Raw genomic sequence first — 13,685 nt, forward strand, 5'->3', positions numbered from 1 at the left:
GTTGCTGTAGGGGTATATTGGCAGGTGACCTTCTTTTCCACCATCCTGGTGATGCCACACCTCCCTTTCCAATTATTAGGGTCTTGTTTCATGCTATTCAATAAGATATTATCATTTCCTTAGTTAAAAAAAATTCAGGCCGGGCGCGGTGGCTCAAGCCTGTAATCCCAGCACTTTGGGAGGCCGAGACGGGCGGATCACGAGGTCAGGAGATCGAGACCATCCTGGCTAACATGGTGAAACCCCGTCTCTACTAAAAATACAAAAAACTAGCCGGGCGACCTGGCGGGCGCCTGTAGTCCCAGCTACTCGGGAGGCTGAGGCAGGAGAATGGCGTGAACCCGGGAGGCGGAGCTTGCAGTGAGCTGAGATCCGGCCACTGCACTCCAGCCTGGGCGACAGAGCGAGACTCCGTCTCAAAAAAAAAAAAAAAAAAAAAAAAAAAAAAAAAAATTCATTTCTATGTATTTTAAAGGCTTTGCTCCTAATGTGAATGGAGTCTTTTCCCATTTCCTAAGTTATTGGTAGTACTGAGAAAAGCAATTGATTTGTATATATTCGTCTTGCAGTTAATGTTAACGTTTTAAACATAGCATCTTGGCTGGGCACAGTGGCTCACACCTGTAATCCTAGCACTTTGGGAGGCCAAGGCAGGCAGATCACCTGAGGTCCGGAGTTCGAGACTAGCCTGGCCAACAATGTGAAATCCCATCTAGACTAAAGATGCAAAACTTAGCTGGGCCTGGTGGTGCATTCCTGTAATCCCAGCTACTTGGGAGGCTGAGGCAGGAGAATTGTTTGAACCTGGGAGGCGGAGGCTCCTGTGAGCCAAGATCATGCACTCCAGCCTGGGCAACAGAGTAAAACTCCATCTCAAAAAAAAAAAAAAAAAGCAACTTATTAATTTTGGTAGTGTTTTGTTAAATACTAACACTTGGATTTTTCAATTCTTCTTGAGTTAATTTTGGTAATTTGTATTTTTTAAGATATTGTTAATTTATTCCAAGATTCTTAATTTTTTGCCATAGGGTTGCAAATAATATTTAAATTTTTTCAACCTCTTCTATATTTGTGATTATTATCCTATTGTTTCTCATTTGCAATCTTGTATACTTTTGTTTTCTCATTTTCCCCCTTAATTAGGATTGTAAGTGTATTATCTACTAGTAAAGGGAAAATACATGTGGATGTCCTTAACCTCTGTTACTTTTATATTTCCTATTTCCTTAATTTTGGCTTTAATCTGTGTTAATTCTCTCTGTTGGTTTATTTTGTTTTTTAAAAATCATTTTATAATTTATCTAGATGAATACCAACCTTCTTTTCTAAATGATGAGCATATTTAAGGTTATACATTTTCCTACAGCCTTTGCTCCTTTGGATATGAAGTGTTTATATCTTTATTGCTTTCTAAATAATTTTTACTTTTGGTTCCTTCTGTCATACAAAGTTTATCTGGGAGTATGTTTCTCACATTTTTCTTTTATACTTCTTTTTTATTAGAACTTCATATGCTTCAGTTATATCTTTTCTCATTAATTCCACCTGATTGTACTTTTGATGTACATATTTATGTCTTTCTAAATCTCAGGGAAAGTTTCTTTTTAAAAAAAATTTGTCTTCTATAATTGTTTTTCTCCTTCTATCTTCCTCTTCTTGTTTTCTGGAGCTCCTGTTGTTCACAAGTTAGACGTTCTGGGTCTTTCCTCCACACCCTCAACATTTCTGTCTTTTTATATTTTTCCACTTCTATTAGATCTTCAAAGCTGCTAATTCTAGTCTCAACACTGATCAGCCTTTCTTGCTATTTATCTACTCAATGTTTTAATTTAAAACTGACTTTTTAGTTCTAGGAAGTCTTTTTTATTAATGCTGTTCATGTGCCTCTTCAAGTCCTTATTTTCTTCTGTCTTCTGCTTCCCCCAAAGGTTCTCCTTCATTGACGGACTGCTGTAATTGCTTTCCTCATTCTTTCCCTCTCTGACTGTTAGCTTCTTTAGGTATCCTTTAATTTTCATTTGTTCATTGTGGCACAAGTCCAACTGCTGGATGCTTTAAGTGGGCTGATCCCACAAGTGTGGGAGGCACAGATGTCTCAATTGTCATGGGCCAGTAATAGGCACTGCTATGGGACACTCGGGGGAGCCTTCTGCATTACGGTAGAAAAACTTAGCCCCTCCACACCTTCTTAGGACCGGAGGGTCAGGCCCACTCAAAGGTCCTGCAGTCATCAAAGACAGCTCGGCCAAGAATCTGATGTTTGTTGGTTCTTGTCCTAAAGCTAGAAAGTGCCACAACAGATGTCTTGCTCTTCCCACCCTGTCTACCTGAGTACCACTCCCAATATCTGCTTGACTTGAGAAAAGAGGACCTGTTTGAAGTGAGTAAGAAGTGGAGAGGAAATGGAACACTCCTAAGCCATCATCTTCCCAGAAGCCCCAGGGGATATAATGTTGAATATAAAAATGATACATTCCTCATTCTGTTGGAGTTTATGGGCTACTTGAGAATGTAGATATTAATCAAAATAAATAACTACATATAAAAGCAAGAGAGAAAAAAAGAAGGAAGGAAGGAAAGAAAGAAAGAGAGAGAGAAAGAAAGAAAGAAAGAAAAGAAAGAAAGAAAGAAAAAGAAAAAGAGAAAGAAGGATAAAAAGAAAAACACATGCATAATTCTGAAATCACAACTGTGTTGAGTGCTACAAAGGAAAGGTAAATATAATAGAAAGGGGAAAAATGTATGACAGAGGAGCTGGCCTGGTAGGACTGTCAGGGAAGTGATGCCTGACAAAGTGACGACTGAGTTGAAATCCCAAGAAAGAGTAGGAATTAACTGTGCAAAGAGAGATGGAAAGACAGCTGCAGGCAGAGAGCAGCATATTCAAAATCACTGGAAGTAAGCGTGGCACATCTGACACACTGGAGGAACTGAAGAAGGCCGAGGTGGCTGGCACAGAAAGAGCAAAGTGTCAAAGAAACTGAAGAGGAACATAATGACTGCCCAGACCCTGGGGGTTTTGTGGGCCGTAATAGGGAGTGTGGCCTTTTTCCTAATAGCAGGTAGCCATCGGAGTGTCTTACTTCAGAAGATCATGAGGATTTAGTGCAGATAACAAATGTACTTATTTATTTAACATCAACTTATTTTATTTTATTTTATTTTATTTTATTTTATTTTATATGTGCGCGTTTGTTATATGGGTATATCACATGATGCTGAGGTTTGGTGTACAAATGATCTCATTACCCATGTGGTGAGCATAGTATCTAGTAGGTGGTTTTTCAACCCTTCCTCCCTTTTTCCTTCCCCATCTGGTAATCCCCAGTGTCTACTGTTCCCAACTTTATATCTATATGTACCTAATGTTTAGCTCCCACTTATAAGTGAGAACGTGCAGTATTTGGTTTTCTGTTTGTGCATTAATATTATTAGGATAATGACCTCCAGCTCCATCCGTGTTGTTGCAAAGGACATAACTTTGTTCTTTTTATGGCTGCATAGTATTCCATAATGTATATGTACCACATTTTCTTTATCCAGTCCACCATTAACAGACACCTAGGTTGATTCAATGTCTTTGCTATTATGAAGAATGCTGCAATGAGCATACAGACACATATGTTTTTTTGGCAGAACAATTTATTTTCCTTTGGGTATACATACCCAGTAATGGAATTGCTGGGTCAAATGGTAGTTCTTTTTTTAGTTCTTTGAGAAATCTACAAACTGCTTTCCCACAGTGGCTAAACTAACTTACATTCCTACCAACAGCATATAAGTGTTCACCTTTCTCCTCAGCCTCACCAACATCTGTTATTTTTTGGCTTTTTAGTCGTAGCCATTCTGACTGGTGTGAGATGGTGTCTCATCATGGTTTTGATTTGCATTACTCTGATGATTAGTAATGTTGAGCATTTTTTCATGTTTTTTGATTGCTTGTATGTCTTCTTTTGATAAGTGTCTGTTCATGTCCTTTGTCTACTTTTTAGTGGGGTTATTTGTTTTTCACTTACTGAATTATTTAAGTTCCTTATAAATTCTGGATATTAGACCTTTGTTAGATGCATAGTTTGTAAATATTTTCTCCCATTCTGTAGGTTGTCTGTTTACCCTATTGATAGTTTCTTTTACTGTCTAGAAGATCTTTTGTTTAATTAGGTCCCTCTTGTCAATTTTTATTTTTGTTGTAATTGCTTTTGAGTATTTAGTCATAAGTTCTTGCCAAGATCAAGTCCAGGAAGGTATTTTCTAGATTTTCTTCTAAAGTTCCCCACCTACAACCATCTGATCTTTGACAAAGTTGACGAAAATAAGCAATAGGGAAAGGACTCCCTCTTCAATAGATGGTACTGGGATAACGGGCTAGTCATATGCAAAAGAATGAAGCTGGACATTTACCTATCACCATATAAAAAAATTAACTCAAGATGGATTAAAGACTTAAATGTAAGATATAAAACTATAACAATCAGACAGCAATTTAAAAGAGGCCATGGGATGCTGGGAGACCAATGAGGAGGCTATTGTATAATAATAGTCCAAAAGAGAGGTGATTATAATAACAATTTAAAGAGGATACTTTTAGGTAGTAAAATAGAAGAAAGGTGATAAAGAGTGAAAGGTGTACAAAATACTCCTAAAGTATCTGAATTACACCACTAAAATGGGAACATTGGAAGAAGACCAAGTTGTAAATCACCTGTTCAGTTTCTCACGTCAAGGTTCCTTGGCAATACTCGAAAGCAGAAGTCAATAGGCAGTATGACTCTGGGGAACATCTAGACAGATGTAAACACATGGGCCTTCTGAGTTTAGGTGGAGATGGAGGCTCTTAGGCATAAATGAGCACACCTGGGGAGAGAATAAGGGAGAAGAAAGCTTGTTAATCTTGTATACTGTTAGTGTGTCTAAACTGGACTATCTTTTCTGGAAAGGTAATTGGGAGTTTGTTTTTAAGAATGATCATAACTTTAGACTGGGAATGGTAGGTCACTCCTGTAATTCCAGCACTTTAGGAGGTCGGGGCAGGAGGATAGCTTGAGTCCAGGAGTTCATGACCAGCTTGGGCAACACAGTGAGACCTTGTCTCTACTAAAAGTAGAAAAATTAGTTGGGTGTGGTGGCACATGCCTGTAGTCCCAGCTACATGGGAGGCTGAGGTGGAAGGATCACTTGAGCCCAGGAGTTTGAGGCTACAGTGAGCTATGAGTGTGCCACTGCACTCCAACTCAGGCAACAGAGAGATGTCCTGTCTCTAACAAAAAACAAAAACAAGAAAACATTAGATCCTGTAACTCTATTTATAGGAATCCAGCTTCAGAAAATAATAGTCATAAATGTGACAAAGCTCATGGATGAAAATATTGAAGTAGTATTTATGACAGCAAACCAAAAAGGAAAAGTATTTAATTATCTAATATTAGGAGAAGGTTAAATCATCATACCTTTATATGAATGAATATTATGCTACTATAATCTAATATTTATAAAAATTTAATGATATAAGTAAATGATCATGATATAACAGTAAGTGAAAAAGCATGACACAAGATAATAGAGAACGAGAGAGGAATGGAGGGTGGGAGGGAGAGAAATAGAACCTCAACTATCTGAAAAATAGGTCAATGAAAGGGTATAAGAAAATAAGGTTATGGTCCTGTTCCAAGATGGCCGAATAGTAACAGCTCTGATCTGCAGCTCCTAGCATGATTGACGCAGAAGATGGGTGATTTCTGCATTTCCAACTGAGGTACCTGGTTCATCTCACTGGGACTGGTTGTACAGTGGGTGCAGCCCATGGAGAGCGAGCTGAAGCAGGGCAGGGCACTGCCTCACCCGGGGTTGGCGGATTTCCCTTTCCTAGCCAAGAGAAGGTGTGACAGACTGTACCTGGAAAAATGGGACATTCCTGCCTAAATACTGTGCTTTTCCAATGGTCTTAGCAAATGGCACACCAGGAGATTATATCCTGTGTCTGGCTCAGCATGTCCCACACCCACAGAACCTTGCTCACGGCTAGCACAGCAGTCTGAAATTGACTCACCAGGCAGCCGCCTAGCAGGAGGAGGGGCGTCCCCCATTGCTGAGGCTTGAGTAGATAAACAAAGCAGCTGGGAAGCTCGAACTGGGTGCAGCCAACCACAGCTCAGCAAGGCCTGCTACCTCTATTGACTCCACCTCTGGGGACAGGGCATAGCTGAACAAAAGGCAGCAGAAACTTCTGCAGACTTAAATGTCCCTGTCTAACAGCTCTGAAGAGAGCAGTGGTTTTCCCAGCAAAGCATTTGAGCTCTGAGAATGGGCAGACTGCCTCCTCAAGTGGGTCCCTGACCCCCGTGTAGCCTAACTGGGACACACCTCCCATTAGGGGCCGACTGACGCTTCATACAGGCAGGTGCCCCTCTGGGATGAAGATTCCAGAGGAAGGATCGGGCAGCAATATTTGCTGTTCTGCAGCCTCCACCAGTGATACCCAGGCAAACAGGGTCTGGAGTGGACCTCCAGCAAACTCCAGCAGACCGGCAGCTGAGGGACCTGACTGTTAGAAGGAAAACTAACAAACAGAAAGGAATAGCATCAACATTAACAAAAAGGACATCCACACCAAAACCCCATCTTTAGGTCACCAACATCAAAGACCAAAGGGAGATAAAACCACAAAGCTGGGGAGAAACCAGAGCAGAAAAGTTGAAAATTCTAAAAAACTGAGTGTCTTTTCTCCTCCAAAGGATCACAGCTCATCGCCAGCAATGGAACAGAGCTGGACAGAGAATGACTTTGATGGGTTGACAGAAGTAGGCTTCGGAAAGTTGGTAATAACAAACTTCTCCAAGCAAAAGGAGTGTGTTCTAACCCATTGCAAGGAAGCTAAAAAACCTTGAAAAAAGGTCAGACGAATGGCTAACTAGAATAAACAGTGTAGTGGAGACCTTAAATGACCTGATGGAGCTGAAAATCATGGCACAAGAGCCACGTGATACATGCACAATCTTTAGTAGCCAATTCAATAAAGTGGAAGAAAGGGTGTTAGTGATGGATGATCAAATTAAAGAAATAAAGTGAGAAGAGAACTTTAGAGAAAAAGAGTAAAAAGAAATGAACAAAGCCTCCAAGAAATAAAGGACTATGTGAAAAGACCAAATCTATGTTTGATTGGTGTACCTGAAAGTGACGGGGAGAATGGAACCAGGTTGGAAAACATTCTTCAGGATATTTTCCAGGAGAACTTCCCCAGCTAGCGAGGCAAGCCAACATCCAAATTCAGGAAATACAGAGAACACCACAAAGATATTCCTCGAGAAGAGCAACCCCAAGACACATAATTGTCAGATTCACCAAGGTTGAAAAAAAGGAAAAAATATTAAGGGCAGCCAGAGAGAAAGGTCAGGTTACCCACAAAGGGAAGCCCATCAGACTAACAGCGGATCTCTCAGTAGAAACCCTACAAGCCAGAAGAGAGCGGGGGCCAATATTCAACATTCTTAAATAAAAGAATTTTCAACCAAGAATTTAATATCCAGCCAAACTAAGATTCATAAGTGAAGGAGAAATAAGATCCTTTACAGACAAGCAAATGCTGACAGATTTTGTCACCACCAGGCCTGCCTTACAAGAGCTTCTGAAGGAAGCGCTAAACATGGAAAGGAACAACCAGTACCAGACACTGCAAAAACATGCCAAATTGTAAAGACCACTGATGCTAGGAAGAAACTGCATCAACTAACTGGCAAAATAACCAGCTAACATCATAATGTCAGGATCAGAGTCACACATAACAATATTAACCTTAAGTGTAAATGGGCTAAATGCCCCAACTAAAAGACATAGCCTGGCACATTGGATGAAGAGTCAAGACCCATCAATGTGCTGTATGCAGGAGACCAATCTCATGTGCAGAGACATACATAGGCTCAAAATAAAAGGATGGAGGAAGATCTACCCGGCAAATGGAAAGCAAAAAAAAGCAAGAGTTGCAATCCTAGTCTCTGATAAAACAGACTTTAAACCAACAATGATCAAAAGATACAAAGAAGGCTGTTACATAATAGTAAAGGGTTCAATCCAACAAGTAGAGCTAACTATCCTAAATATATATGCACCCAATACAGGAGCACCCAGATTCATAAAGCAAGTCCTTAGAGACCTACAAAGAGACTTAGACTCCCACACAATAATAATGGGAGACTTTAACACCCCACTGTCAATGTTAGACAGATCAATGAGACAGAAGGTTAACAAGGATATCCAGGACTTGAACTCAGCTCTGCACCAAGTGGACCTAATAGACATCTACAGAACTCTCCACCCCAAATCAACAGAATATACATTCTTCTCATCACCACATCACACTTATTCCAAAATTGACCACATATTTGGAAGTAAGGCACTCCTCAGCAAATGTAAAAGAACAGAAATCACAACAAAATGTCTCTCAGACCACAGTGCAATCAAACTAGAACTCAGGGTTAAGAAACTCACTCAAAACCACACAACTACTTGAGCTGAACAACCTGCTCCTGAATGACTACCATGTAAATAACAAAATGAAAGCAGAAATAAAGATGTTCTTTGAAACCAGTGGGAACAAAGACAAAATGTACCAGAATCTCTGGGACACATTTAAGGGAGTGTGTAGAGGGAAATTTGTAGCACTAAATGCCCACAAGAGAAAGCAGGAAAGATCTAAAATCGACACCCTAACATCACAATTAAAAGAACTAGAAAAGCAAAAGCAAACGAATTCAAAAGCTAGCAGAAGGCAAGAAATAACTAAGATCAGAGCAGAACTGAAGGAGATAGAGACACAAAATACCCTTCAAAAAATCAATGAATCCAGGAGCTGGTTTTTTGAAAAGATCAACAAAATTAATAGACCACTAGCAATACTAATAAAGAAGAAAAGAGAGAAGAATCAAATAGACACAATAAAAAATGATAAAGGAGATATTACCACTGAGCCCACAGAAATACAAACTACCATCAGAGAATACTTTAAACACATCTATGCAAATAAACTAGAAAATCTAGAAAAAATGGATAAATTCCTGAACACATACACCCTCCTAAGACTAAACCAGGAAGAAGTTGAATCTCTGAATAGACCAATAACAGGCTCTGAAATTGAGGCAATAATCAATAGCCTACCAACTTTAAAAAAAAGTCCAGAACCAGACAGATTCATAACCGAATTCTACCAGAGGTACAAATAGGAGCTGGTACCATTCTTTCTGAAACTATTCCAATCAATAGGAAAAGAGGGAATCCTCCCTAACTCATTTTATGAGTCCAGCATCATCCTGATACCAAAACCTGGCAGAGGCACAACAAAAGGAGAATTTTAGACCAATATCCCTGATGAACATTGATGCAAAAATCCTCAATAAAATACTGGCAAACCAAATCTAGCAGCACATCTAAAAGCTTATTCACCACGATCAAGTCGGCTTCACCGTGGGATGCAAGGCTGGTTCAGCATACACAAATCATAAACATAATTCATCACATAAACAGAACCGAAGACCAAAAACACATGATTATCTCAATAGATGTAGAAAAGGCCGTTGACAAAATTCAACAGCCCTTCATGCTAAAAACTCTCAATTAACTAGGTATTGATGGCACGTATCTCAAAATAGTAAGAGCTATTTATGACAAACCCACAGCCAGTATCATAGTGAATGGGCAAAAGCTAGAAGCATTCCCTTTGAAAACTGGCACAAGACAGGGATGCCCTCTCTCACCACTCCTATTCAACATAGTGTTGGAAGTTCTGGCCAGGGCAATCAGGCAAGAGAAAGAAATCAAGGGTATTCAGTTAGGAAAAGAGGAAGTCAAATTGTCCCTGTTTGTAGATGACATGATTGCATATTCAGAAAACCCCATCATCTCAGCCCAAAATCTCCTTAGGCTGATAAGCAACTTCAGCAAAGTCTCAGGATACAAAATCAATGTGCAAAAATCACAAGCATACCTATACATCAATAACAAACAAACAGAGAGCCAAATCAAAAGGGAACTCCCATTCACAATTGCTTCAAAGAGAATAAAATACCTAGGAATCCAGCTTACAAGGGATGTGAAGGACTTCTTCAAGGAGAACTACAAACCACTGCTCAACAAAATAAAAGAGGACACAAACAAATGGAAGAACATTCCATGCTCATGGATAGGGAGAATCAATGTTGTGAAAATGGCCATACTGCCCAAGATAATTTATAGATTCAATGCCATCCCCATCAAGCTACCAATGACTTTCTTCACAGAATTGGAAAAAAACACTTTAAAGTTCATATGGAACCAAAAAAGACCCCTCATTGCCAAGACAATCCTATGCCAAAAGAACAAAGATGGAGGCATCACGCTACCTGACTTCAAACTATACTACAAGACTACAGTAACCGAAACAGCATGGTACTGGTACCAAACAGATATACAGACCAATGGAACAGAACAGAGACCTCAGCAATAACACTGCACATCTACAACCACCTGATCTTTGACAAACCTGACCAAAACAAGCGATGTGGAAGGTATGCCCTATTTAATAAATGGTGTTGGGAAAACTGGCTAGCCATATGTAGAAAGCTGAAACTGGATCCCTTCCTTATATCTTATACAAAACTTAATTCAAAATGGATTAAATACTTAAATGTTAGACCTAAAACCATAAAAACTCTAAAAGAAAATCTAGGCAATACCATTCAGGACATAGGCATAGGCAAGGACTTCATGACTAAAACACCAAAAGCAATGGCCACAAAAGTCAAAATTGACAAATGGGATCTAATTAAACTAAAGAGCTTCTGTACTACAAAAGAAACTACCATCATACTGAACAGTCAACCTACAGAATGGGAGAAAAGTTTTGCAATCTACCCATCTGGCAAAGGGCTAATATCCAGAATCTACAAAGAACTTAAACAAGTTTACAAGAAAAAAACAACCCCATCAAAAAGTGGGCAAAGCATATGAACAGATATTTCTCAAAAGAAGACATTTATGCAGACACATGAAAAAAATGCTCATCATCACTGGTCATGAGGCAATGCAAATCAAAACCACAATGAGATACCACCTCACACCAGTTAGAATGGTGATCAATAAAGTCAGGAATCAACAGATACTGGAGAGGTTGTGGAGAAATAGGAATGCTTTTACATTGTTGGTGGGAGTGTAAACTAGTTCAACCATTGTGGAAGACAGTATGGCAATTCCTCAAGGATCTAGAACTAGAAATACCATTTGACCCAGCCATCCCATTACTGGGTGTATACCCAAAAGATTATAAATCATGCTACTATAAAAACACATGCACACATATGTTTATTGCAGCACTGTTCAGAATAGCAAAGACTTGGAACCAACCCAAATGTCCATCAGTGATAGACTGGATTAAGAAAATGTGGCACATATACACCATAGAATACTATGCAGCCATAAAAAAGGATGAGTTCATGTCATTTGCAAGGACATGGATGAAGCTGGAAACCATCAATCTAAGCAAATTATCACAAGGACAGAAAACCAAACACCACATGTTCTCACTCATAGGTGGGAACTGAACAATGGAATACTTGGACACAGGGCGGGGAACATCACACACCAGGGCCTGTCATAAGGTGGGGGCTGGGGGAGGGATAGCATGAGGAGAAATACCTAATGTAAATGACGAGTTAATGGGTGCAGCAAACCAACATGGCATATGTGTACCTATGTAACAAACCTGCACGTTGTGCACATGTACCCTAGAACTTAAAGTATAATAATAATAATAATAATAATAATAATAATAATCTTAAATTAAAAAAAGAAAAGAAGGCTATCTCTAGGCTATGGAAACTGGATAATTGTTACCATTTTAATTCTTTTCTCTACTTTCCAAATATTTAAAAATGGGCATGGATTGCATTTTATGTATTATCAGGAAAAGAAATATAAAAGGAAAATACTGTCCCAGTTATAAATATGCACTTCACTGGCACCTCACCCTATTAAACACTGGTTATCAGTCTTTCCTTTTCACAATTTAATGAGCATTTCTGTTTTGCATCTGGCATTGCCTTTTAGGTTTATAAGATTATTGCCATGCATCTTAAAGTTTTATGAGCTATTTAGTCATTTAGACTCATAAAATATCTTCAGAGAATTGATCTAGCTGCTGAGCGATAGCAATTCCTTCCCTAGAGCATAAGTTCCAATCAGTTCACACCCAGTGTATAATATTTAATACATTTGTATTTACTTTTTAATTTTGTAGCAGTACAGATAACTCTGAGCTTTGTAATGTGATTTTTAAAAAAAATTATATTGTAAATACATGTAGAAATTCACTAACTATTTTAAAGTAAGAGTTGTTTTTGTTTTCCTCCAGTGACTGTCAGAAACTGTCCGTTTGGATTGTCACTTATATCATCATCGTCTACAGCAACATAAAATGACTTTGAATTTGGTTCAAACTAAAAGCATGATTTTTTTTTTTTTAACTCCAGGAATGTATACAAAGACTATCGCTTCCTTGAGCTGGCATGTGATTCCCAGGAGGATGTCGACAGCTGGAAGGCATCTCTACTAAGAGCTGGGGTCTATCCTGATAAATCAGTAGTAAGTTGGATATATCTCTTATTTAAAAATTATTATTAGCTATGCTTAAGAAAATATTAATCCTACATATCATATACTGGAGAAACTAGTTTTCTTACTGACTTAATTAATTTGTCACACTTTTAACTGATGCTTTGTTTACCCTTTTTATATTTTTTAACAATGCTTTTTCCCTATTAGATTTCTATTTGAAGAAGTTAATCAGTATATTTGTTAAAGAAAATGTCCTACTCAGCCATAAAACACAATATATGCAGTCTCAGCCCAATGCAAAGTTTTTTGTTTTATTTTAAAATTTTGTTTTTCTCTATATGCTATTTCATACTTATCATGGTATTAATACAATCAGTATATCATCAGTCATAACAGCAACATTTTGACTTGCTTAAAATATACTCATTTTACTAAAAATCTACCACCTTTCATTATGTCTGTATTCCCTGTATCCATAATTATATCTGTGTGCAAACTCTGTTTAATGTCCTCATGAGTGTGAAAGAACAAAAAGAAATATATTCCTTTTTCCACTTATCTTTATTAATATGCTTCACGTGTCTTTAAGACACTTCTCTCATTCGAGTTAATAAACAGACCTTTTCTTTGTGTTCTTTGGAAAATGTAATATTACACAGTCTAGTCTAAATTTAAACAGAAGTCTCACCCAACATATGTACACCCGCCATTAAACAGACTCTGCCACCGAGTGGACCTCTCCACTTGCTGCTTCCTCCTGAATCTCTAGATTGTCCAGGTTTCTCCCCAGAACTAAAGTACTGAGACTAAGCCTTGGGGATTTACTTCAGCTTAACTCCTGAGGTGCCTACTTGGCTCTCGATCAGTTTATAGGAATGATCATGCATGAGTTGGGTCCTTTTTAGGTTCAAAATAGGGAGAGAGTCTTTTCAAGAGAAAGTCTGAGATATGGGTGAAACATAGGACAATTAAGGTATTTCTAGGGGGGTTTCAGGGCTGACAACATCTCTAGGGTTATATTAAAATTTAATAGAGTTTCAGGGATATGGGATTGAGGACTTGCACCAAAATGTCATTCTCTCTGCTGTTATTTTAACTCACACATAGAC

At 38.6% G+C, this 13,685-nt stretch overlaps 1 protein-coding gene across 6 annotated transcripts in view; it reads left to right on the plus strand.

Moving 5' to 3' along the window:
- DNM3 (dynamin 3) overlaps positions 1-13,685 on the plus strand; it is a 572,648-nt gene that overhangs the window by 454,382 nt on the left and 104,581 nt on the right. For all 6 annotated transcript variants that reach the window (XM_030935982.1, XM_030935983.1, XM_030935986.1 and 3 more), the window contains one exon: positions 12,492-12,603. In XM_030935982.1, coding sequence (XP_030791842.1) covers positions 12,492-12,603 — 112 coding nt within the window. The remainder of the gene's footprint in view (positions 1-12,491; positions 12,604-13,685) is intronic.

Source organism: Rhinopithecus roxellana, chromosome 8 (assembly GCF_007565055.1).
Source record: "Rhinopithecus roxellana isolate Shanxi Qingling chromosome 8, ASM756505v1, whole genome shotgun sequence".
In the NCBI taxonomy this organism is placed as follows: Eukaryota; Metazoa; Chordata; class Mammalia; order Primates; family Cercopithecidae; genus Rhinopithecus; species Rhinopithecus roxellana.